The sequence below is a fragment of the Lutjanus erythropterus genome, chromosome 20 (assembly GCF_056507025.1).
Source record: "Lutjanus erythropterus isolate fLutEry1 chromosome 20, fLutEry1.hap2, whole genome shotgun sequence".
Taxonomy (NCBI): Eukaryota; Metazoa; Chordata; class Actinopteri; order Lutjaniformes; family Lutjanidae; genus Lutjanus; species Lutjanus erythropterus.
Genome location: NC_139336.1, coordinates 26,964,325 through 26,991,906, shown reverse-complemented (window position 1 = coordinate 26,991,906; position 27,582 = coordinate 26,964,325). Strand labels below are relative to the sequence as shown.

The 27,582-nt window shown below is 39.6% G+C and overlaps 2 protein-coding genes across 4 annotated transcripts in view; one reads left to right on the top strand and one right to left on the bottom strand.

Moving 5' to 3' along the window:
- prune2 (prune homolog 2 with BCH domain) overlaps positions 1–10,139 on the top strand; it is a 32,890-nt gene extending 22,751 nt beyond the window's left edge. The window contains exons 6-11 of one of the 3 annotated variants that reach the window (XM_084745813.1): positions 6,661–6,792; positions 6,945–7,031; positions 8,818–8,916; positions 9,034–9,072; positions 9,523–9,573; positions 9,699–10,139. In XM_084745813.1, the coding sequence (XP_084601939.1) occupies positions 6,661–6,792; positions 6,945–7,031; positions 8,818–8,916; positions 9,034–9,072; positions 9,523–9,573; positions 9,699–9,729 (439 nt within the window). In that variant the 3' untranslated portion in view covers positions 9,730–10,139. Of the gene's footprint in view, positions 1–6,660; positions 6,793–6,944; positions 7,032–8,817; positions 8,917–9,033; positions 9,073–9,522; positions 9,574–9,695 lie in introns of all 3 variants that reach the window. The other 2 variants (XM_084745812.1, XM_084745811.1) reach the window with 2 other exon arrangements.
- A 2,249-nt stretch (positions 10,140–12,388) lies between these two features.
- Positions 12,389–27,582, bottom strand: part of pcsk5a (proprotein convertase subtilisin/kexin type 5a) — a 52,455-nt gene continuing 37,261 nt past the window's right edge. The window contains exons 29-37 of the mRNA XM_084746156.1: positions 27,368–27,566; positions 25,387–25,601; positions 22,657–22,899; positions 19,900–20,136; positions 19,605–19,782; positions 17,211–17,428; positions 15,600–15,700; positions 14,976–15,171; positions 12,389–13,356 (exon numbers count right to left, since the gene is read on the bottom strand). Coding sequence (XP_084602282.1) covers positions 12,875–13,356; positions 14,976–15,171; positions 15,600–15,700; positions 17,211–17,428; positions 19,605–19,782; positions 19,900–20,136; positions 22,657–22,899; positions 25,387–25,601; positions 27,368–27,566 — 2,069 coding nt within the window. The 3' untranslated portion in view covers positions 12,389–12,874. The remainder of the gene's footprint in view (positions 13,357–14,975; positions 15,172–15,599; positions 15,701–17,210; positions 17,429–19,604; positions 19,783–19,899; positions 20,137–22,656; positions 22,900–25,386; positions 25,602–27,367; positions 27,567–27,582) is intronic.

The window sequence follows — 27,582 nt, the reverse complement described above, 5'->3', positions numbered from 1 at the left end:
ATTTCAGGCTTGACTGTATGTATGTATGAATGTATGTATGTATGAATGTATGTATGATTTCAGGCTTGACTGTATGTATGTATGAATGTATGTATGTATGTATGTATGAATGTATGTATGATTTCAGGCTTGACTGTATGTATGTATGAATGTATGTATGTATGTATGAATGTATGTATGATTTCAGGCTTGACTGTATGTATGTATGTATGTATGTATGAATGTATGTATGATTTCAGGCTTGACTGTATGTATGTATGTATGAATGTATGAATGTATGTATGAATGTATGTATGATTTCAGGCTTGACTGTATGTATGTATGTATGTATGAATGTATGTATGTATGTATGTATGTATGTATGTATGTATGAATGTATGTATGATTTCAGGCTTGACTGTATGTATGTATGTATGTATGAATGTATGTATGTATGTATGAATGTATGTATGATTTCAGGCTTGACTGTATGTATTTATGTATGTATGAATGTATGTTATGTATGTATGTATGAATGTATGTATGATTTCTGGCTTGACTGTATGTATGTATGTATGAATGTATGTATGTATGTATGAATGTATGTATGATTTCAGGCTTGACTGTATGTATGTATGTATGTATGAATGTATGTATGTATGTATGTATGTATGTATGTATGTATGAATGTATGTATGTATGTATGAATGTATGTATGATTTCAGGCTTGACTGTATGTATGTATGAATGTATGTATGTATGTATGAATGTATGTATGATTTCAGGCTTGACTGTATGTATGTATGTATGTATGAATTTATGTATGTATGTATGTATGTATGAATGTATGTATGATTTCAGGCTTGACTGTATGTATGTATGTATGAATGTATGTATGTATGATTTCAGGCTTGACTGTATGTATGTATGTATGTATGAATGTATGTATGATTTCAGGCTTGACTGTATGTATGTATGTATGAATGTATGTATGTATGTATGTATGAATGTATGTATGATTTCAGGCTTGACTGTATGTATGTATGATTGTATGTATGTATGTATGTATGTATGTATGTATGTATGAATGTATGTATGATTTCAGGCTTGACTGTATGTATGTATGTATGTATGTATGTATGAATGTATGTATGTATGAATGTATGTATGATTTCAGGCTTGACTGTATGTATTTATGTATGTATGAATGTATGTATGTATGTATGTATGAATGTATGTATGATTTCAGGCTTGACTGTATGTATGTATGTATGTATGAATGTATGTATGTATGTATGAATGTATGTATGATTTCAGGCTTGACTGTATGTATTTATGTATGTATGAATGTATGTTATGTATGTATGTATGAATGTATGTATGATTTCTGGCTTGACTGTATGTATGTATGTATGAATGTATGTATGTATGTATGAATGTATGTATGATTTCAGGCTTGACTGTATGTATGTATGTATGAATGTATGTATGTATGTACGATTTCAAGCTTGACTGTATGTATGTTTTGTATGTATGTATGTATGTATGTACGATTTCAGGCTTGACTGTATGTATGATATGTATTTATGTATGTATGTACGATTTCAGGCTTGACTGTATGTATGATATGTATGTATGTATGTATGTACGATTTCAGGCTTGACTGTATGTATGATATGTATGTATGTATGTATGTATGTACGATTTCAGGCTTGACTGCATGTATGATATGTATGTATGTATGTATGTACGATTTCAGGCTTGACTGCATGTATGATATGTATGTATGTATGTATGTACGATTTCAGGCTTGACTGTATGTATGTTATGTATGTATGTATGTATGTATGTACGTAGTTAAAAAATGACCAAGTCAGTCGTCATTATGTTTTGTCATTTTTATGCTGACATTTTCATTAAACCTGTACTCATACAGGTAAATCTCACGGTATGTCTTCTGACCACTATCACTTGACATAGGCTAGAGAAAGATGTTAAATGGTCCGTATATATATAGTGCTTTACTATACCTGAAACGATACCCAAAACGCTTTACATTATACATAACATTCACCCAGTCACACACTGATGGCGGAAGAGCTGCCATGCAAGATGTTAACCACGACCCATCAGGAGCGGTTAGAGGTTCGGTGTCTTGCTCAGGGACACCTCAACATGACCTCTGCAGGCCAGGATCGAACCAGCAACGGGTACAAGACGGCCACTCTACCCACTGAGCCATGCTGCCCCGTCATTCAAAGTGATATAATAACCATTTATGAGAGGATATATTTATGTCAAATTTTAAATAATGTGTTGGTGTTATGAATACCTATGCATACCCTCGTCAAATGAAGTGTTACTTAAATTTGTTTTGTTGGTTTGTGGTTGTTTTCACGAGATAGTGATTTGTTGGAAAACTGTGGAGAGTGAAGTATGTTTAGGGAAGCAATAGTTATTCTTCTGTTTCAAAGTCAGTGTATTTAACAGTCTTAGATTCTCAAAACACAAAATATAGACCTCTGTATCACATTATCTGTCAAGTTTTACATTATCTTTTTTTTTTTAAAAAGACCCACCTGAAAATGTAATAAATCTCCAATAATGTAATAAGGTATTACATTATCGGTAAAAATGTTATTACAATATCAGTCAGAATATTTTATTACATTATTGGTCAAGTTATTACGTTATTGGGTTTTATTACATTTTCGATTGAGTTAAGTGCAAATTTGAGTACATTTTCAGGCGTTATTACATTTTCAGTAAATTATTACATTATTGGGTGTTACATGGTCCTTATGTGGCTTTTCTTTTCCTTTTCAGTTGTTGTTTTCTTTTTTTTCTGAGTCTAACGTCACCTGTCAACTGTTAGTGTTTTGCTGTTTTGTAGTTTGCACACAGCGCCGAAGTCTGCTGCCCTTTTATGGATTTATTTGGACGTTTATGTACGCTAATTGCAAATTTCCTGGCACGTGCATCCAATTTAAGATCAAACACAACAGACTGGACTGCCAGCGCCTTAGTTGGCTGTCATTTCCATCTTATTGCTTTGTTTAAGGGCAAATCATCTCAGAGAAAAATAAGAAAACATTCATGCATGAAGCTCATTGTATCTAGTGGAGTACCAAATTAAAACAACAGGAGTAGAAAAGTATTTTTCAAAACTCTCATGCTAGTTTTATGTCTCTTGGAAAAGCAATGTCAGTCTGCTTGTTGGTCCATAACTGTTCTAGATGGAAATATTTCAGCAATGAATGATTTCCTGTGAAATTTTGTTCATTCATGTTCCTGAGCGGATGAATCTGACTGACTTTGTTGGTCCCCTGACTTTTCCTCTGGCACCATGATGAGGTTTTGTGCTTTTGAGTGAAATGTCTAATGACTGTTTGATGGATTACCATAAAGTTTTGTCTCATCAGCCTCAGCTGCTCTTTGTGTTCAGTGCTAATTCCCTTAAAAACTCACAGCACAAACTATAAACATATTTGGCCCTGCACAGACGGTTAACTGTGGCAGACTATCTCACCACAGTAACCGATAAGAACCTGAGAGAGACATTGACAGTGTCCAGGCTGAGTGACCACGGTTTGGCAGCAGAGAAGGGGCAGAAATCGACTTCCCAGAAGGGACAGGCTGTGCTGTCGCTGTGATGAGAGAGCTGTAGAGACAGAACCACTCTTTCTAACGTTAGGGAGGAATTCTTTCCAAAATCTGAAAGAAAATTGCCCAGAAATGAAATCTGAGGGAGAAATTATGCCTCATTCTGGGAGGAAAGAAAAAATGTGCAGCGTTGGTGCAAATGTAGAGATGTCTGTCTATATATTTATGTCCCGCTGGTTTCTTTTGTTGTGGCAAGAAATGACGCATTAGCAGCCATCTTTATTTGTTTGTTTTCTGTGTTATTAATTGACTAATGGTTGTCTTATCCCTGTTAGCATTTTATTAACTATTGCAGTTCACATTTTTTCTGTTAATTTAATTCTTTACCACTGTTCATTATCATAATTTTGCTCTGGCAACACTTCCAGTGTCGTGCCAATGAAGCCTATTGAATTTAATCAGTTTGCAAATGTTAGCATGCTAACAGCCTAGAGAAGACCTGTGCAAAATGCGGCCTGGGGGCTGCACACGGCCCAATGAAAGGCTTCATGTGAATACCAGAAGTTAAAAACCATGCAAAGACAGTCAGTAGCATTTTGCTCACTATTAAACCATTATCAGACTTTTATTTTGAAAGGGGTCATAGAACACTTCTGATCAGTCATACATTATTAGAGATTTGGACATTATTATAAGGCCATATAACATTTGTGTCTGGCCGACTGCATTGTGATCAATTTCTCACGTGGCCCCCTGTGAAAAATAATCGCCCACCCCTGGTCCAGATGGTGAACATGATAAACATTAGGGGTAAACGTCCCTGTCAAGCCCAGGTACCATATAAGCCCACTTGAAGCTTCTGAGTCAAACAAGGATGAGCTTATTTTGCTGTGCGATGTTTCTTCCAATTAAGCTGCTTGTTAAGTAAAAGACACTTTTAATTGTCAGCCAATCTGAAGAAAATGTGTGACAGACGCCTGCTGCTCCCAGTAGAAGTTGTAAAAAAAAAAAAAAAACTATTGTGATTGTTACCCTCAGAAGAGAACCTTGTTTTGCATATTTCTACTTATGTTTTTCATCATTTGCCATCAAAATGTAGGAGACATCTTAGATTATTACTTTAATAAGTTATATAAGTAAAATTATAAGTAATAATGAGTTTTAGCATGTTAGCAAACAGACCACCATCACTACAGCAGCTGCACAGCAAACTTCAATGACATAAAGCATTTTTGTATGCAGTGTATTTATATTATTTTACTGTTAAATAGACTAGAATATTTATCTTTATTTATTTTTTTAATCAGTCTTTTTTACCAGGCGGGCTTAAAGGGGACACAAGCAAAAAGATAACAGTCTGACAGCTGATTATTTCTCTGCATGATCAATTTATACTTTTCATTTTATGTTAGTGCAACATATAGAGACTTATATTATATTGTTGTTAAATAGTTGTCATATGTGTAGAATTAAAAATTCTCTCTTTTAATCATAATTTCACTGTTATCTTTAAGTCCACCGGCTCTCATTAAGTCCAGTTCATCGTATTTCAGTGGGGATTTTCTTCCCTTTGAGCTTTGATCCGTTTTCCTCCCTAATTTTAGCTTCACCCAAAGAATCAGCTCATGATCAGATAATTAATACTCACATTTAAGTATCAATGATACTACACAGGTCAATTCATTAATGTTACTCCACAATGAACTGAATACTTTTAAAATGTGTTTTTAAAATATTTCCAAACTACCAGCCTTTATATGATGACATTTGAAAATTAGTTTAAGTTATTTTTAATTGTAAATCCTGGAATCTGAATCATTTATTGTTCTTAGAACATTAATATTGTACTTGCAAATGGAAGATCTGCACTTTCAACCAATTTTGTCCAATTTCAAATGGCAACATTTGAACATTTGAGAGAGATAATGGCAAAATGAAAGCACCTATTTAAACATGAAGTATTTTCCACCATAGGTTTGATTTTGTTCATGAATTTTTTTTGGCTATATTCCAAAGAAGACATGTTGTAAGTTTAGCTTTTTCTGCATTGGCAGCGGAGCAAACAGGCTGATCAACGTCACTTTCAAATGCCGTTTACAGGACAGAGGAGAGGAGGAGAGACAAAATTAAAGTAGCTACTGAGATACATTTGAATTAAAAGAAAATTGCACTGTTAAGATTTTATAAATGTTTATTTATTCATCAAGAAATGATGAAGTGCGCTTATCTGTAACACCCGTGGGCTTAAAGGATACATCACTGCCCTACAAAGGAAAAAAGCAGTAACTTCACAGAGTGCAGAACTGAGAAAAGTAATTTTAAAGTTTTCTTGTTGTCAAGCCAAAATAGTTTCAGGCAGATAATAATAATGTTCTATAGCTTTATATCAGGTCGTTCTTTCTACATATTAATTCTGACCTGATTTGACCTTTGACCTTTAATTGGAGGTTACTGTGTTCTGTCTTTGCAGAGCTTCTCAAAAGATATTGAGTCATATTAAAGCAAAAGACAGTGACTTCCATTTTATCTGATCACTTTAGCTGTAAAAAGCAGAATAATGACAAGTGTGATAAAATCCTTAGTCTGATAATGACATAAAATAAAACTGCACCTTTTACTGTCATTCTTTAAATAATTGTTATTATCATTAGGTACCCATGAAGCCCATGTCAGATTTTTTTTTGACATATTTAGACTAATGAAACAACAAAAACCTTAGAATTTAGTATAAATGAATTATGACCCTTCAAATGAGACATTATGCTTTAATTTTAACTAAAATGTTCTCACAGTATATATATTAAAAATGTCTGAAAATGGGCGTTTACCTGCTAAACATCTGCATGTTACCTTTGTTACTGTGAGCATGTGAACTCTTTATCTTGTTGAATTTAAGCTTATAAATAAAAAGTCTATGTGAAGAGTACAGTATATAGGTCAATGTACAAGTTTTGGGTCAAATTACATTTATGCTCTCGATCAGTCACTCCTCTGTTATTCAAGGAACTTATCATTCTTCATAAGATAAAGGGAGGTATTTAACTGTGTGTGTGTGTGTGTGTGTGTGTGTGTTTGCAGCTATGTGATCAGCACACTGGAGCTGATGGTGGCGGAGGACTACATGATCGTGTACCTGAACGGAGCCACACCTCACAGAAGAATGCCTGGCCTCGGCTGGCTGAAGAAATGCTATCAGATGATCGACAGAAGGTTTGTCCCGGTCACTTAAATCCGTTATCTGATAACACAGTGATTGCTTAAGAGAGAATAGGAGCATCATATGACTGAAAACATCTAAATCTCCCCATAACGAGAGTGAAAATGAGCTCGTAAACACACTTATTGTGATTTATTGTCCTCAGGCTCAGGAAGAATTTGAAATCCTTCATTATTCTGCATCCATCATGGTTTATCAGGACTGTTCTAGCCATCACCAAGCCCTTCATCAGGTAAGAATTATTCCATTTTTATTTCTGTTATATTTCTGCAGACACTTGTGGTTCCCAGAGGACGACTTTTAATGATGATGTACTTGGCTTTCCTCGCACCACCATGAGAATGACATGTCTGGATTTTAAAAATGTTCGAGGAACTATTGCATTGATTGTAAATCTGGTTCAGACATTCATGTTACCCTCAGGATGAATTCGATTAACTCTGATGATCCTGTGGCTTTTCCTGTATCACCATCATCGGATCAAAATCATTAATTGTCTGATAGTTTGGTTTATGATCAGATACCTGCAAAACTAATATCATTCCCTTCAGCCTAAGCTGCACTTTGTCATAGGAGTTAACTAGCAAATTTTAGCATGCTAACATGCAAGGGTGTAGGTTTTGTTTCTGTTTCAGCGGGTCCTCTTCCCACAGAAAATTATGAGCATCAAACACTCTGATGATTGTTTAGACACCAATTTGTAGCAGCAATGTTTATATTTATGTAAAGGAAAACACAAAATTTAGGCACCAGTTAATTCATGACAGGTTAACATATAAAATGAGAGGATCTGTCTGCAACAACATGCTATAGCATGGCTATGGAACAAATGAGAGATCCATACAAGAGATGACACAGCACTAGTCACAATCCAAAGAGAAGGACGCCACTCTGGCAAAACAAAACAGACAATAATCATATTTCAGGGTTTTTCAGAAAATGTAATCTAATTCTGAAAATGTCTACAAATTGGTCCTTTGCTATGGTTTCTATCAATCGTGCTGGTCAGCATGGATTCATGAGGGGATTTTAGTGATATGATTGACCCATTTTTTTAATTCTGGGGTTTTATTTGATTTCCAGTATGTGATACGTGACATGTTGTGTACTTGCAATACGTCTCCTAATAAGGACACTCTCGGTAGGACTGTCGTTGAGATGCAATTCAAGTTCAATATTTATTATGAATTAAGTAATTCGGTTCAGTATAAAGTGCAAGTGTAACATGATTCGTGGAGCTCACCTCACTGCCCATTGGGCCACGTAATACTTCGAGGAAGCTAGCTGCCGCGTGCTCGTCATAGCTGCACAATGATGCAGATGAATTCCTGCAGTTTGGCTGTTTCTTTCTCACATGTTGCTCTATCGTTACCTTCAGGACATGTCTGTCAAGTAATGCTAGATTCGCATACAGCAGCAACACAAACGCACACGTACACCAGTGATGTGGATCACAGAAGAAACGCCCGGCTTCTGTGCTACAACACAGCTAATGCAGCTCGCGACACAGCATAAACTTTTACTGACTCACTGCCGTTGTTATTTAGTTGGCTTGAAATTATGCTTAACGTTCTTCTGTTAAGTTTCTTTTGTCTCTCAATGTTAAAACATTAGTTTAAAATCGCCCCAGCCTGTGGGAGCAGCTAACATGCAAAACATCAACATTAGCATTCTCATTGTGACCACAGCATTTAGCTCATTGCTTTGGCAAAGTACAGCCTCACAGTGGCTCCAGCATGACTCTAAATCTTGTTTGTGTTCATTGGCTCACTGCAGAGTTAAACCACTGTTGTTCCACTTTGAAAGTTAAACAGACTATAGTAAACAATAACAAACTTTATTTATGTAGCACCTTTCAAAACGCACTTAAAAAGTACTTTACAATAAAAACAGGAAACAAAAAGAATAAAACGAACTAAAAGCCACAGTAAAACAAACTAAAATGTCGTTAAACATAAATAAAATCACCAAAAAGCCCTTTTTAAAAAAAATACATTTGTTTTCCTTTGATGTCACAGCGCCAAGTTCAGCAGCAAGATAAAGTATGTGACCAGTTTGGACGAGCTGCAGGAACTCATCCCCATGGACAGCATCCAGATCCCAGAGTGCATCATTAGGTGAGTCCCTTGAAACCCTCAAACGCCGCACCACCTCCACCTCCCGCGAGCCTGAGGAATGTCCCTTTAAATGACTTTATATTCGTCTTGTCATTTGAACTCTCACCTCCTCTCCAGACTTGACAAGGAGCTGAAGGAAGCAGCGGAGAACTCAAAGTAAGCATCGACTCTCCTGCCTCTCATTACTTCTCTCTGCGGAGGCACTGGCCCCTGCCTCAGTTTTATCCTTGGCTGGAGCGCTCATTTATCAGATGGCTCACTTTTTTAGATCACAGGGACTCTTCTGCTGGATGAGGACCAATTGGATTTGGCTATGGTTGCAATTACAGGAAGGAGACAGGGAAAAAAAAGTTGCTAAAGATGCTAAATTCACCGCTTTATCTAATTTATCATTACAGTAAAATAAATGAGCCAGCCCTTATTGCAGGATGATCTATTATACTGATAAAAAATGCAGGAACAAAGCTGTAGAATCACACACAAATCTTTGGCTGACTAATTGTGCATTGAATTATAAGTTGCATGTGTCTTCAAAATCATAAAATACCATTGCATTGCAACAATAAATTCTGCTCAACCACTCAACTTATTTTTCTTTCATTCAAGAATGAATAGTTTTCTGCTGGGACCGGAGCCAACAGCAGCAGGCAGACCAGAGTAAGTCCTCTCAGACGTTTAAGTTCACACGTGGAAGAGAAATGGCCTCGTGTCAGCAGTCTGTCACACATACATAAACATACCGTCTTTAATGTCTCTGTTTTGTTCTTTCGTCTTTCCAGCAGACCAGACGAGGCCGGTGCCAGCAGCTCTTAAACCCAAACATCCTAAATGGATGGGTCACCTCAATGTTCAGAAGTCACTGTTGTATTTTATGGGTGAAGCTGTAAAACCAAGGCAAAGGCTGGTTAAAGGGATGTTTCGGATTATTCGAAGAAGGGCTTGTATGAGGTACGTATCCATAGTAACTGTATCACCTGTGGTAGATGGCGGTTTGTTCGGCCCCAGTTTGGGGAAGCAGGAGCAGTTCCAGTGTAGGAAGCTGAGCAGTGCTGTGGACAGGGTCGACAGCAAAATGTGTTATACACCTCTAAAAAATCAATATCAGTTTAAGTGTACACTATATTTCGAATATTTTCACCACTTTACCTTGATGACAGCCTTTTATACTGGTAAACTGCTGTTAAATTAACTAAATATCGCTCCTTCTCTCAATTGTTTGCTAGCTAGTTACATCTGACAGCTAATGTTGGCAAAAACTAGCCCTCACTAGCTCTCAATTGTTTGCTAGCTAGTTACATCTGATAGCTAATGTTAGCAAACAAACAGCTAGCTAATCTACCACTCCTTTTCTCACTCAGCCAGTCCAGTGGAGTTTGGTTGGTTTGAAGAGAGCCTTTTCTGATGGGAATTCGACATTATGTAAGCCAAATATTGCTGTCTGAGAAAAATTCTCAATATTGCATACACTTAAACTGATTAATTTTGTTAAAAAGTGGGCCAAAATACATTTTGCTTAGCTTCCTACACAGGGTACTCCTGCTGCTTCTCCAAACTTTCAGTAAGTACCTCATACCATCCCACTTAAAACAATCTGAACCATTCCTTTAAGCCAATGTGTGCGCGTGTGTGTCAGTGTTTGTCAATTAAGACACTGGAGTTTAATATGACAACACAAACTTACAATAGTACCTGTTAACACAGAGTTAGAGCTCATTCTTTATGGCCGCTGTAGCATCTACTGTACCTTAAAACTGCAATCAAGAGAGCTATATCGTCAAGTGTGATGCTTGGCAGCACTTACAGAGTAGCATCATTGTTCACGGTAGGGTAGGAAATGCAATTACACACCAGACAGTGCACTGCGCAAATCCATTTGTAGAGTCTATAGTGTTGTGGTTGTGTGCATGAGAAGCAGTGAAGCAATAATATCACCCTTTACTGGTCACACGCTCTCAGTATTTCAGATAAATAAGTGACTTTTGTGTCAGCAATCTACAATAACAGCACAAGGTTTCAGCCAAAACAAACCTTATGCCATAGATGACGACCAAGTATTGCATTTAAGCAATCCAATCCTCTGTCTTAATACTTGTTCTAAAACTGGAAAATAGATCTACAAATAGATATTTTAACTTTATAGAGTCTATCTGAAACCAAGGAGGAACTGCTCCTTGCCAAGTCCTGCCTCTTCTTGCTCTGTGCACCAATAACAGTTGAGCTAGCTTGGTATCCAGCAGAAACGCGGCCAAATTTCTCCTTTCCCATTTCCTGTGCTTAGGTTTGCTATGCACAGACTTATCGTTTTTACCCAGAAACTGTAACATAACGTAAACGTTCTCGACTGATTTCAATGAGTTGTTTCTATATTCAAAGGTTTATGATTTTCATGGTGTAAGTTTGAAAAAAAAACAAAACATCTTCTTAGTCCACGTAGCTCATAAACCCTGGCCTTGAATATAAAAACAACACATTGAAATTAGTGACAAAGTGTAAAAGTTACAGCTGCTTTTAATCCAGAAAAAACACCAGCTTCTCAGTTTACATTATTTACTCTTGAACAGTCCAATTTGGTGGTGATGCTGATGTATCGGTGTCTACGTTTATATGTCAATGATACTATGTTCTTGGCTTATGTACGTTGAAACCCCTCCAAATTTTGACATTGTGTATATACACACAGTATATTTGCATCTTAAGTTTGCTAATGTTAGCAAAATGCTAGCTAACTAGAATGTTAGCTTGCTGATTACATCTGACAGCTAATGGTAGCAAGATACTTTCCAACAGCTAGTTACACTATAGTTAATGTAAATTAAATGCTAGCTAACTAGCGACCTAATTTACATAAATTTTTAGCTAGCTATTAACATCTGATTACATACATAAGTAAGGTTACCAAGTTTGTTTGACCGTTGTTAGACACAAACCAAAAGAGGCAGGACTTAGGATGGGCCAGTTAAATATAAAACCAAGTTATCAGTGCAATGTAAGAGCATGTCTTTTTAGCTCTGAAAATGTGTGTGAGTGTGTGTGTCTGCGTGTGTGTTTCCAGTCTGTTTGTCAAATCCCATAAACACAAACTGGGAATCGTCTCTTCAGCCTCTCGTGGATCATCAGGAAGAAACCTCATCAGAAAACAAAGACGGGATTTCTGTAAAGCACAATATCTTCTATGTGTGTGTGTGTGTCCACACGCATGTGTGTGTGTTTGTGCATCAGTGCATGTCCCTCATAGTTTAACTGATGGTCCTCGTACACGTGAGTCTTCTACTGTGGTGTATTGAGGATGTGCAGAGCAATTATGGATCACTGTCTAGTAAATTCAATAAAAATGGACTGAAGTCTGAACGTTTGTCTCAGTCGTCGTTTTCAATCATGTCTGATTCGTTGGTTTGACTTTAATTGCTTTGCTGCTAAATGACGACTCGGTTTGTTTCCACTTGGTGAATTCATGAATTACTCTTCTCTAATGCATTTTTTTAAAGGCTTTATTTTAGTGGAATAACAACAGATTTTCAAATTAAAATTCAATGACAGCAAACACTTCGGAATATAGAAAAGCAAAACGAATGTCAATTTAAAATGCTAATCCAACACCACAACAATTTAAAAGACGAATAATACGATCAATGAAACTGTCAAAACTAGTAAATGATCATGATAAATTATGTTATATATATACGGGAAGTCATCATACTCCAAACCAAGTTTAGAAATCAAGCTTAATTATGTAACAAGTCTTTAAGAAAGCTAAGCAACATGGGTTTTCTTCATTTTGTGAATGGATCGTGTTTGTAAACTGCAGCTCATTATAAATAGCTTCTCATGTCTCATTTGGTTCAGCTCATATTCAGTGGAGGATAAATGGGTCTGTCCCTCAGGGCAGGAGGAGATAAACAGCACAGAGGGAGGAAGAGTAGTGAGGTAGAAGAGGAAAGAGAGAAATGTTTCTTACGGTTCACCGGAACGTGTAGCTCTCATCATCGTACTCCAGCTCGTCCTCGTTGTCGTCCCCCAGCTGTCCGTACCGGAACTTCCTGTACACGGTGCCGTCCTGCCCCATGTAAACAATGTCCTCATCTTCATCGTCGTCGTCGTCATCGTCCTTATTCCGACGTTCGCCGATGTCGACCAGCTGAGTGTCTTGGAAGCGACCGCCAGAGGAGCCGGCGCGGCCGCTGTAGGACGCCAAGGACGAAGAGCTGTAGCCGCCGTGTCTGCTGCCGCCCCCGTACCCCCCGCCGGAGCCCAGCTTCTCGTAGCCACGGGGAGGGATGTCCGGGGGTGCGCTCTTTGAGCGGGAGTGTCTGACGAGGAAGACGACGGCTATCAGTCCCAGCACCAACAGGATGCAGGCGATGATGAAGATGGTCAGGTTACCTCTGTCCTCCTCTTCTTCCTCGTTCCTGAATGGCAGGTTGGTGCTGAGGACGCACTCTCCTGGAAATCCCACAAAGACAGAAAGTTCAGACACAGATGCGCGAGTTATTGAACTGTCTGATGTGAAAATACTGTGAAAATGTGTAAGACTTGTGGGAAATTATTAGGAGAATATGGCAGAAATAGAATCTAATACTCATGTGTCTCTTCTTGTATGGAAGCAGTCATGTTGCACTGCCATCTTTCTACAGTAGCCAAACACTGGCTCTAGAGAGAGACTTTTGTGTTTTTTGCATAGTTTCTGTTTCACTTGGAAGGGGAGGGTGAGACAATCATTATTGAGTTGGTTGCAATCTGCTAGATGTCACCAAATCCCCCACACTGGTCCTTTAAAGTGAAAGTCAACATTAATTCTGCTGTTTGCGAGTTTTTCAGCCACCATGCTTGGAAGAGGAGGGTGAACCCAGGTGTTTGCGATCTGCAAGTTCACCACCACATGCCACTAAATCCTCCGCACTGATCCTTTAATAAGTGATTAATCATACATTTGCTGGTTCCAGTTTCGTAAATGTGGGTATTTGTTGATTTTCTGTTATTTGGGGTGCAGATTCCTCTGAAAAGTGAGGGGATCATGTCCCCATGTTTCCCAAACTCCTATCTTTTGTCTCCCTCACAATTTTTGTGGTTTCAGTTCACTTAAGTCTAAGCAGTGTCTTCTAAAGTCCAGATGAGAGAAGAGAGGAGCTTTAGTAATATTGGATTCATTTAACAAGCAGAAGTGAATCCAAAATCCTGCTTCTGTCTGCAGCACGTGCAATGTGTTCGAAAGCCAGGTTAACTTCCAAAAACAAAAGCAACAAACCCTCATTCACTGAGCTACTCAGCCTGAAGCGTGAGCCCCCTGAGCTGAAGAATAAGTTGTTCATCAGTACAAACCCACACTGAGACATGGAGACAGTTGGAGCCAAACTTGAGCGTTGGGTTGTTGGAACTAAGTTGGATAGAAGTAATCAGTAACTGCTGGGCAGTGCAGCCGACTCAGCAGACTGAATCCTGCTCACTACAAACCAGTCAGAGGAGCACAGAGAAAAACAGGAATTCAGAAATCCTAACGGATCGGTGCGTAGGATTACGTGACATCTAGCAATGAGCTTGCAGATTACAATCAACCGAATGCCATGCACCTCACCCTCCCCTTCCATGTAGGGCCAGCACAATTTCAATGTTAAATCAACAATCGAGCAAAGTGATCTTTCAATTTCAATATTCGAAATCAAAGGCAGAATCAAAGATTCTCCCAATATTGTTTTTTTCTCTCCACCCCCACCTACTAGCAGCATCTGGCACATGTGCAAAGAAACAAACACTTCAGAGACAACACAGCGTCGCTCATCCAATGTTCTATCACACTTGATACCATATAGACTATCTTTTAAAAAAAAATGAAAATGTAAATGACAGTTGTCAGGATATAAAACCAATGATCTACTGATCCTTACAAATTAAAACTTGTCTAAACCAGTCTAACAATAGCACAGCCATCAGTGCTGGAAAAAAAGAAGTTTAAACTGAAAAATCGAGTCAAAATCAACTCATGGATTTAGAGAATTGTGACACCCCTGCTTCCAAGTGTGTAAGAGAACCTATGGTAGCCATGAAACTTGCACAAAATAGCCTACCTCGAGTCTCAGTGCAGTTACAGCAGTCCTGCTGCTGTGTCGAGGCCTCCTCATCCTCCTCATGGCGGCAGCACAGCAGACAGCGCCCCCCCGCTTCCAAGATGGCCTGAGTGGGACACACTGTGCAGTTGGCTGGACCGGGTCCCCGACACTCCAGACAGGAGCTGTCGCAGTCCTCGCAAGCGTGTCCTGAACCCTGATGAGGAGCGGGAGACGGGACTGATACTGAACAGACTACATTCACAGACAGACAGCATGAATTTTACATCACAACCACTGATTCTTTGCTTCTAAAGAGATGCAAAAGTTTAATTTCTAAAAGGACTGAAAAGAAGAGATGCTCTGCCTTTCAGCTTAATCAACTAATATGCATCTACCTGCCAGACACTTTCAGTCAGTTGCCTCACAGCACGAGCCAGGAGATTTATTTAGAAATCGTGACACAGTAATAATTTTCTCTCTGCTGTTTGAGATTTCTCCTGGTGCAGTTTAAATTACATTAGATGATACCTGGGGCCAAAACATTAGTAATCATTATTGTGGTGGAGTAAGGACAGGGTGAGGATTTCTTTAATATAAAAAGTTAATATTTGTAAAATTAAAAGCCAAGAAAAGTGCTGTTACCTTTATTACAGGATACTGGCCGATGTCGCACATGGACTCACACATGCCATCTGAGAGCAGGTATCCAGGGTAGCAGGCGTCACATGACTGGGAGTATTTTCCTGCAGAGACACAACAACTTAAAGGTGCTATGTGACATTTTCCTGGTGGATGTTAAGTGAACTGCACTCAGCATCCTGCTGCATCTACCAAAACAACAACGCGAAATGCACAAGACTGAACGTGATTGACCGACCTCATGTTAATATATGAGGAAGTAAAATAATGTTCTGTCTCGACCACAGGCGACATGTTTTTCACTCGCACGTGTTTATTCATGAGCAAAATGTAACCTTCACTGTACATTTACTGCCACAAGACAATTTCAGTGCTAAACACGCCAATGCGGTACCAGTATGGACGAATGCTTCAGAGTGCCGTGAGCGTGTCACTGATGCGCATGCTGCTCATTCGTTGACATTGGCGGACTCCATTCTAAGCTAACGGTGGCTAGTTTTGCACACAGTTGAGCTAAAATAAACTGAGGCCAGACACAGACATCAAAGCTGGGTACACAAAATAAGTTGACTCTTATTCTACTTTTCCTCTGCACAGCACCGTCTTTTATTGGCATCCCCTCCTCCTAATGTCGCCATGCGAGTGTGCAATCAAGACGAGAGAGACACAGAGAGAGACGACCAGTGAATGTAACAATGACGTGTAGTGTGTCTGTACAATCCAGGCTGTTTGTCTGTGAATAAATACTACAAGATCCAAGCCAGGCTCCTGTGTTTTGAATGTTGCTGGAGGAGGTTAGCTCCAAAGAAGCAACAACTCCGACACAGGCTCACTAAAGGTGGGCTGACCTTTAAGGCGGACCAGGCTATTCTAATTTCACTGACAAGCTGCTCCTCTGCTCGGGAGATGACCACAGCTTTTAACCCCAGTCATCATTTACCCCAGTGATATATACATATTTGAATATCATGTCTTTATTTTTTTGCATCAAATTATGGAAAATAGTAACTGAAGCAATATCTGTATTGATAACAGTATCAATAAAATCCTAATGATAACCATTCCCTGCTACAGAATGATATAAAAACCTAAAAAACAAAAAAAAAACAATGGACCTGCCCTTCAGAGGGAAAGCCTGGTGATATTTTATATTTCTCCTATTGTCAACAAATGATATTAAATAATAAGAAAACCAACAATCCAGAGACGCTGCTAACAGGCACTATCTGTGTAACACACCACTGCATCTGCTGACACGTTCCATCACTGCAATGACACTGTTGTTTGAGTGAATCCAACAAACGCAATTCTTACTCCTGTTTGAGAAATTTCTGAACATCTACAATTTCACACACAGGCTGGGAAATTCACAAACATTTTCATGGCATTTAGTGACAATAACAAAAATATTGTTATTCTTCTAAGATTGTTAAAAGTGATGACACTTTGTAGCATCTACAGTATGCATGAACCTGCATAGTACTGTTACCTCATATCACACAGACTGAGCAGTCCACCACTTTTACATCTGCGGTCCGTGGAGGAAACCACACCATCAATACTTCACCTACATGTGAGCGCTTGCGTGTTTTTTGCATGACATCAAATGGCTACCTGAGCACGCTCTGCAGCTGGCGTGGCAGGGCTCGCAGGTCCTGTGCACGGTGTCGTGGTAGTATCCCTGAGGGCACGAGGGGAGGCAACGGCCTTCTCTCCGCAAGTAGATGAGGCCCAGAGTGCAGCTCAGGCAGCCGTCCTCTCCGCCCCCGATGCACTCACCGCAACTCGGGTCACACTTCTCACACATCCTTGAGTCTGTGTTTCCATAGTGACTATCAGATAGATGGCGAGAAAATAAAACAAAGTTATGATAGATTAGATTCAATTATATTAGATTAGAGTTTTTTGTTTGTCCTCAAGGGAAATTCCTTTCTACGGCCACTTAGTCACACATACAGAGATAAACAACCGTAACTACTCAGACACAACGTAGAGCCAGAGACGCCACGACAGAGGGAGAGCCGTCAAAACAAAACACTTCAAACAGGCACAGGTTCTGCATGATAAAGTCAAACGGGTATTTTTTGCTGTCTGCTGTGTCGCCTGTATGAAGGTCTGAAAGTACGCTCAACAAAAATATATATTCACAAAAAAAATAAAGACTTCTGTGCACGGAAAAGCTTTATTTCTCTCAGATTCTGTCAAAAACATTTGTTAAAATAAGTGTTAGTGAATAAAAGGTGATTAAACAGAACGATTATTGCACAGGTGTGACTTGGACTGGTCACAGTAAAAGGACAGTCTGATAATGTGCTGTTTGAGCTCTGGGGGCCACTTTTGCAAAATGACACATCGATAACATTATTTATCAGATAAAATTACTAAACATTAAAAGGCCTGTAACTCATCAACTCAGTCTTTATTTTTAAATTAGCCAAGTTATTAAATCAGATATTTTACTCCATTAACTGCATTTTAGTTGTAAATGTTACATTTGAAAGAGTTAATCCAACATTAAACACAGCTGGAGCTTCTTCATGTTGGAATGATTCATAAACATAAACTGCTCCTCTCAGGGACAGAATAGAGAGCAGAGCATATTTTAGTATGAAATACACATTTATGGGATCAGAATAATCCTCATTTCTGTGTAACTTTCGCTCCTTTTGAGCTAATAGTCGTCTTCCCCTGCAGACCTTACTGTCTGATCCTGCTGCACTTTGTGCTGCCTGAAAGGCTGTCACACAAAGATCAGCCTTCTCTGTTACTAACAGCCTAAATAATCCCATGATACAAAAACGGAAAAACTCTGTGTCAATTTATTTTCATTGTGAATTTGAGGCCTGGCACCTTAGTGGAGACTGCAAGTTGAGTATCACTGCCCTGATCAAACACTCCTCATGTCTACTGGGAAGCTGGAATTTCCAAAAGTTCCCAGTTGGAAGTATTAACTGGAACGCCCCCTGAAGTCGGACTTCCGACTCGGAAAGTTGGATGAGCCTCATTAACCTCAAAATCCAAGATGGCTGCCCGGCCCATCAACAGCAAGTGACAACTGTAGTATATACTCTTATTCTAACTTATTAGGAGTCTTACACACAGTACAGTCCAATTTCCATCTGTGAACATGTTGCTACAGTGTTTGTATGAGCAAGAAACTGCAAAATGCATCGTTATCAACAGGTATTGCTAACAATGGTTGATCACTTCTGGAGGACTAACAGTCAGTCGTCCTCAGGCAGCGAGAGCCAGGGAGGTTCAGCTGTTTAACAGCAGGGGAAAAAAATCACAGATGTCAACATTATGATTAGTATATCCAGATCCAGTTAATGATGAGAACTCAAAGTATCTACACCACGATGCTCAGGACTTTATTTCATATTTTACTACACTGGGGATGATTTTAAATGATGGGTGCTCCCAGGCGCCAGAGTTAAACAGCATCTCTATATACCACACATGTCAGGTGGACAGACGTGCAAAGCAGAAGTGCTCGCTGACACAGATTTTAACAAATTTGTTAAGAAAATATGAGAGAAATAAACCTTTTGTGTGCAGAGAAGAAGTCTTCGATCTTTTACTTTAACTCATGAAAAATGGAAGCAAAAACAAAACTGTTGTGTTTATATTTCGTTGAGTGTGTGTAGGGTTGCACGTCAGAGGAATAAATAGTCTTTGTATCCATTTTCTGTTTTTTTTTTCTTGACTATTTAACTGCACATCAATTTAACGGCACATTAATTTAACACTCTCAATCACCGCACCCCAAATAAAATCAGGTCTAATTAGCATTTTACAGGCCACATGAACGGCTATTTAAATCTCAGGCTAAATTAGCTTCTATCTCCAAACTGCAGCCCCGTCCAGCTAACTGAAGACGAGCGCGGGTTTAGTGTCCACAGTGACATTATGTGACTGGAAAAGATCTTTTATTAATGACAGAGCTGTGTGACCACACTTAATGTGATGGATGAGCGGCACAGCTGGACGCTGAGCAGGTTAAAGTACCTGTGCTGGCAGGTCTCCACACACTCTTTGCCCTCTCGGAAGAGGTGCATTTTACAGGCGAGGCACTCGTGGCTGTGCTTCCCGACGCAGGACTGACAGGAAGGGTGGCACGGTTCACAGTTCTGCCCAGACTCGTCCTCGTAGTGGCCTGTGGGGCATTCGTCCACGCAGGTGCCATCTGTACCAACAGACACACACACACACACAATGATCATGCGGCTACACAAACAAGTCACAGATGCCCGCAAAGCTTTCCAGGACACGCGGAGAAATTCACGAGCCAAACTCGACTCACTGAGCAGGAGATGTCTCTGGTTGCAGCTCAGGCAGTGGGATTTGCCCGGACCTGAGCACCTGTGGCAGTATTTGTGACACGGATGGCATTCCCCGTCCTGGTCTGCGTACTGGCGAGGGGAGCACTTGTTTGCCGATGGCACGCAATGGCCGTGGCCGTCGAGCTTATGGTCCTCTCTGCAGCTGGTGCAGGAGCCGGCGTGGGGCCCAAAGCAGGTAAGGCAAGATGCATCACAGTCTAGAGATAAAAAAGTTACAGAATCAAAGGATATTATCACAACAGCAGTGCAGCACATGAAAGAGATTGGCTTGACTTGCTAAATATATGATATCTAATAACATAATAGTTTATCTAACAATAAACCATTACCATGAGATTTGAATTGTGTGAATCAGCTCACAATTTTATTTTTCTTTTATTGCAGCCTTCCTCTGTGACTAAACCAACTGATAACAACCAAACAGAAGCCATCTTTGTGTGGATGCACGCTCGCTCTGCAGCAGAAGATCTTTGAACAAGAACAGAAAGAATCAAAGGCTTCATCAGCGAGGCTCTACGCCCAGCACGCATTCACCACAAAAACTACCCATGAAACACTTTCAGGAACACGCTGGGAAATATACATTCATTATTAGTTAAAGGGATTATTTAATGCACGGTTGTATGAGTTACTGATCCAGAGTCAGTGTATTCCTTGCAGTAGATTGCGGTCTGTACGCCCCCAGTTTGGAGAAGCAGCAGGAGCAACAGGCAGCTAAACAACGAACTGCTGTGGACAGGGCCAGCAACAACCACCCAGAAAAATCAATCTTGAAAATTTCACTGCTTCACCTTGCTGTAAGACAGCTTTTTCCAACAGGAAACCGCTGTTATACAAAGCAAATATTGCTCTCTTTGAAGTAGTCAGACTCCTAAGTCAAAAACGATCATTTCAATTTGCAGAATACAGTTGAGTGAGTTGTTGGTCTACCACTGCCTCAGTCTGTTAGTTTGTTATTGTGTCACTTCAGTGTTGAGGTAAAACAACCTGTTTCACATATGGAGGTTTGGTTGGTTTGGAGAGAGCGATGTCTGGCTTGGAAAACAATGACTTCCTGTTGGAGAAGGCTGTCTGATGGTAAAGTAAAGCCATGAAAATCAGTAAAACTTTAGGGTAAGGGTATTTGAATTATCATGAATTCATGCATGATTTACTGCATGGAAAAGACTTGTGTTACTATTAGGAATATACAAGACATGCCAGACATCACATGAATGATTTAATGTAAGAACATTATGTTAATTAAGGTAACAAACTGACCAATCACAGCAGTGCACATGTATTCTGTTGAATTCCAAGTGAGTTAATCATGATAAACTAAACATTACTCCCTCCTGACTTTATCATGTTTGTGGGCCTTCAAATAAAGTCCACCATTCTGTATATTTAGGTATAATGTATTTGGAAAAAACACAAATTAGATCATAACGTTACGTTAACGTTATTTAAGAAAAGACGGTTTGAAATGCCATGTATGCATAAACAACAAATGGTTATTTGCAATCATGTCATCAGTGTTTAAGATGGATAACCACTTTATTTGCAGGTTCATAAACATGATGAAGTCATGACGAAATAATGTTAAGTTTCCATAATGTTTCCATAATGTTTAGTCCATCATGGCTACAACACAGTACATGTGCACTGCTGTGACTGGTCAGTTTTTTTGGCCTGTCCCTTTAACCGCAGACTTGAAGACATAAACATCATTAATAACTCACAAATCATAATGATTGAAATACCTTAATTGTTCGTATTACTCTTGTTAATTCTTCTACATTCTTGACAGTTCATGAAGTACTATGAATGTATTTCATGAATGAAGTCATCAATGAACTGATGCACCTTCAACATCAAGTTACCAAACAATCTAAATAAAATGTACTTAAACTGATTGACTTTTTAGGACGACCTTTTTCTACGTAGCTAAAATACCTTTTGTTTCTGACCCTGTTCACAGCAGTTCATTGCTTAGCTTCTGTGCTGGTTCTCCTCTCTTCTTCTTCTTCAAACTGGGTGCATCTTTACCTGCATCTACTGTAGCTAATATACTATCGACTGCCTCATTAAATAATAATCCGAACTCGCCCTCTAATACACCTTTCCTGGTAGTTTCCACTTATTAGGTTCTTAATCACAAACATTTTCTGCAGCCTGCGTTCAGGTTCAGATGAAAACAAATATAAAATAAATCCCCCTCTGTCCGTTTTGCAGTACAGCAGTGTACTTCCTTTTAAATGTCTTACTGCTGGCAGCTACTGTATGTAGCAACAAAAGTGGGCATCGCCTACAACATTTTTCCTGGGAGAAACACACCATCCTTTGTGTTTTTGAATAACAAAACCAGAGCGGTGTGTCTTTCTCTAGGGAACTGTCTTTGGCATCGCTGTTCTGTTTTCAAGGTTTGACAGCTGCCTGTTAACTGTCTGAAAAGCGTTGCTATTTTAGTCTGAGCTTAAGTCAGGAAAGACACTCCGGCATAGTAGAGAATATAATTGAGGAAGTGCATGAAGGACGCTCCACAGAACAGAAAATGTTGCATCGGTGAGGAGAAAACAAAGTTTTAGGAGAAACAGAGCATCAGAGTATAATGAAAAATAAGTCAAAATATATTAACAAAATCACTGAGTTTTGATCATAGAAGTGCACTTTTGGCTCTGAAATTATCCCACAGTTAACAAAACAGATAAACTTGTGCTGTACGTCTCCTGCAGTACCTTTACATTCTCCTGTTAGAGCGTCTCTGTGGGTGTGAGAGGGGCAGGATGCCAGACACGCTCCATTATGCAGAGTGGCCTCAGGGTCCATACAGGCATCGCAGTCATTGTTGTTCGGGCCGTCACACAAAGCGCAGTCAGGGTGGCAACGCAAACACTCCCTTTCCTCTTTGTCCTCAAAGAACCTCTCGGGACAGTCAAGCACGCACAGGCCCTCGTGGAGAAAGTGATACTCCTCGCAGCCTGCACAAAGAACAGCTTTTAGCACCGACTGGGAGAACAATTTAGAACAACACAGTGAAGCTATACTATAGTCCAAGGTGCAAGGGTCTTTGATGAGACACGAAGGAAAAATTGATTTGAGAAAAGTTAAAGCTGTGCAAAACTGCACTCTCGTGTGGCACTTCTCAGATGGTTTGGGATCTATCAACATAACTATAGAGTATATGTCACTTTTTACCACTAAGTGAGTGTGCAAATGAATAAAATGAAGGCTGCCTTCACACGACAGCGTGTAATTAAACAGACCTGGACAGACGGATGGACGATTAAATTTCCCTCTTTTAGGGAAAATAAACTCGAGACAGGTGAGTCAGATGCTGTGCATTAATAAAATCAAAATTTCTGTCATTGTCATCAAGACACAATTGATTTAGTTGACACGTTGGAGAACAAAACGACGAGTCTACTGCAGACGTGGGCTCTCAGTCTGTATCAGGCCAACCGAAAAGTTCCATCCAGCCTGCAAGGCCATCATTCATGAGCACTTGGAAATATTGCAATTAAGATCTAAAAAGGAAAGTCAGTATCATTTTGCTTACCGTTAAACCATTATCAGGCTTTTATTCAGGTTTATTCAGGGTCAGTGTTGTATTCATCAGTAAGGAAAAATAACTGCATCTTTTATATGAAACTAAAACTTTATTCACCATCACTGAAACTTGTATCTGACACGACTACCAAACTAAAACTTAAAGTTTTGGACTCAACAAAAATAATAAGCTCACAATTCCATCACACTGCAATTAACAAAATATGACGCACAGCAGAAGTGCATTACTGTGTTAGCCAGCCAGTGAGCCCTATGTAGAAACATTAAGCCTATCCACTGTTAGATTTCGCCATTATTACATCCTTATAACACATTCGTGTCTGGCTCATGGCAGCCTGATCAACTTCTCATGTGGCCCCCAATTAAAAATAATTGCCCGCCCCTGGTCTCCAGCCAGTCATCAGCATGCTAACAGGTTCACAATAACAATATGAAATTGTGAACATTATGCCTGCTAATCATCACAATCTTTCACCCCATTCACACAGGACTAATATCACCAGGGGATGTGATTTAGAAATTATCCGCCCACATCTGTGTTTTGTGTGGCGTATTCGATTAGGATGAGCCAATTCTGCATTTTACTCAAATTTACTGACATTATTTCCCCACATATGATGTCAAGGCTCTGCGTCACATTGATGTTTCACAAGCAGAGCGTCTGTTTTCCTGAAGCATCATTAATGATGCAGTTTAGAGTTATTTTTCACACTTTCTCTTTGCGTTACAAGCAGAAATACACATTTGTAATCAGGGGTGTCACGGTACTCCAAATCCACTATTCAATTTGACTTCTGATTTTAAGATCATGATTTCATTTATATTAATTTTTTTATTTAAACAGTTTTTGTTTTTTTGCACTGACAGAGACACAATTGTTAAACCATGGAGTCTTGATTAGTAAAGATCAACAGATCATTGTTTTTATCGTATGACAATTGTCTTGGAAAAAACCCAGAACACAGTCTGGTATCGAGTATGAGAACAGCCTTTAAGCTAGACTGTGTTGTCAAAGTGTTTGAGAGAAAAAAATACTGTAAGAACTCCCTGATTCTGCCTTTGATTATTCAAACTGAAAGCTCATTTCAATTGATTTTTAATTGAATATTGAAGCTAACCTCCTCTGTCATCGTCACAGTGGATAAGCGTTGATGGTAGCAATGAAACAAGAATTGGTTTCATGATAAACCAATGACACCCCCAATTATTTTTAGCATATCAAATGTTTAATACTGTGATAACTGTGTCTGATTACTACGCTTTGAAAAACTCACGGTAAATCCTGTCCAGCATCAAACAAAGTTAGGAACAGTCTAATAGATGCAGCAGCAACGTGGGTTTGTTTTGCGTCAGTCAATGTCCATTTTTCAATAGAAAACTTGGTGAAATAATTTCAGGTGTCTATCAGTACTTTTAGCACATAATACTGCAGTAATACTGTGATGATTCTGGTCACTACATTTTCATACCAGTTCATCTCTAGTTAATGGAGCTACAGGAGAAGTGAAGGAATCACCAGTTCTCCTGTGGTGGAAATGACTGTACAAAATATGTTGTGATCCATCCAATAGTTGTTGAGATATTTCATTAAATAGCGATAATGTAAAGGTGGTGCTATAGGAAAAGTCACTGTCTGGGCACCGTGAACGTGTGCACAAAATTTCATGGCAATCCATCCAACGCTGGTTGAGATATTTCAGTTGGGATCAAAGTGGTGAACCGACCAACTGACCGACATTGTCAGCCCCTGCAGCCACGTCACTAGTGAGTCTAAAAATAACAAGCAGCACACTCGCATGACAACACGACGTGAAGAGGACTACAGAGAGGCAGAGGCACGTTGTGAACGAGGCACTGAACGAGCTGAATTTGTCCTCGTTTGCATTGTGTTTCAGCACCTGTGCACTGGCCGAGTGGGCTGCACTCCTGACAGGCTGGGGGGCAGCGTTGGCACTCCCTGTCCCGGACAGTGTGCGCTGGGGGACACTCCTCCACACACTGGTGCTTGTGTAGGAGGAGAGGCTCTTCACAGCTGAGGCAGTGGGTGGCGTTCTTCACACAGGACGCGCAGCCCGCCGCGCAGCCACGACACACCTGGCCTGCAGGATAACCCCTGAGAGAGGCCAAAGAGAGATCAGGAGACACACAGACACGAGAACACAGTAGAATCAAAGTATTTCAGGTAGAAAGAAAGAAAGTTCCTCCCATGAAACTTCTCAAAACTCTGAATTATCTTGAGTAACCAGGTCATGAGTTTTGGAAAGAGACACTGGTTTTGATTTTTTCAAAAGTATTTTTGGTGCTATGAGCACCACGAGCCGAGTGCCTTTTCCTCCCATCATACTTAGAGCGAGGGTAGACATCTCTGCTACCGATCTCTCCAAAACTCTGCAACTCACACCAAAAAAAATCTAGATGGATAAACTGCACTACAGAGTAAAATATGTCATATGCAACTGTTTCCAAACAAGAGATGCTTAAAGGGTTAGTTCAGATTTTTTTTTAAGTGGGGCTCTATGATGTGCTTCCATAGACATAGTTGTCAGGTGTATTACCTATAGCAATGCAGGATACAGCAGCAAAATATATTTTAGCCACTAAAAAAAACAAAACAGCTAAAGTGTATGCTATGTTTAGAATATTGTCACAGCTTTGCCTTGCCATCAGACAGCCTTTTTTGATTTTTATAGCCAAGTCTTGCTGCCACCAAACCCCTTTGACAAAAACAGAAATTTTACCTCACAGAACACAGGAGTTGTTGGTTCATCACTGCCTCAATCTGTTAGTTTATTCATGCTATTGTGTCACTTCAGTGTTTTAAAGGGTTAGTTCAGATTCACCAAAGTTACTCAATAACACAAATAAACTGACCAGTTGAGGCAGCGGTAGACCTGCAACTCCCGTATATTGCAAGGTAAAATTCTGGTTTTTGACAGAGGAGTTTGGTTGGTTTGAAGAGAGCAAATAATGATGTCTGATGGCAACTGATACTGATTTTATTATTTTTATTTAGCCTTTCTTTAAGTGGCTAAATCATTTCAACTGAGGCCACAGCAGAACATTGCTTAGCTTCATACACTGGTACTCCTGCTGCTTCTTCAATACTGCACAGTTATCTACATGTACGTAATACTCTGAGTACCTCTTATAATCCCACTTCAAATAATTTGAATTATCCCTTTATCAGATAGACTATGTTGAAATCACTGGGCTGCATTGCTTTCAAATTCCTACTTAAGACCATGGCAACTATAAATGCTCTTGATGTATTAAATCCTAATTAAGTGATTTGTTTTCCTTGTAATATGTGTCAAGTTGCACTGCATATATTTTTTTATAAATTTAATTTGCTGTCATGAATTTGTGTGCTGCTGCTGCTGCTGTTGGGGTAAACAAGAGGACTGACATTTTGCTCTGCTCTGCTCTCTGCTTCAGCCTGCAGAGGACAGCTGATAATTACTCCAGACAATCATGTAGTACTTAAGCAGGCAAAGTTGGTTGTAAATATAAAATAAAAATCAAGCCCTCACGGCTAAAAAGTTAAAAAGGTCGTCTCAGTGCTAATGGAGCTTCGAGGACCTCTTCAGCAAGGACGAGATATTCTTTCAATCTCGAGGATGTCACAATTTAAAGGCACATAAACATCAAGTCAGAATCACGGCCAGTGAATATATATCCTGACATTTTATTTTTGGCTCTTCAGAGGTCATGCCTCAACATGATTTTGCCAGCAGGGTTAAATTCCCACCTTATTTCCAAACTGAGAATAATCAGTTTAGAGACAGAGCTGGAGCACACTCGTGTCCCAGCACGAGAAAAGCATCTAAACACATTTAACTTTGAGGCAAAAAACAAACATTGACAGGATCGACCCCTAACCTGACACACTGTTGGACGCACTGTCCGTCCTGCAGGAATAACGGAGCTTTCCTCGTGCTCTGACAGCGGCTGCAGCGCTCAGCGTCCGTGCACTGTAAACAGCCTGGAGGGCAGGCCTCGCACGCACCGCTCAGCCGACTGGCAAAGAAACCCCCCGGACACTTTGACACACATGTTTGCTGTGTGGTCAGAAACCGCCCTGCAGGAGGAAGAAA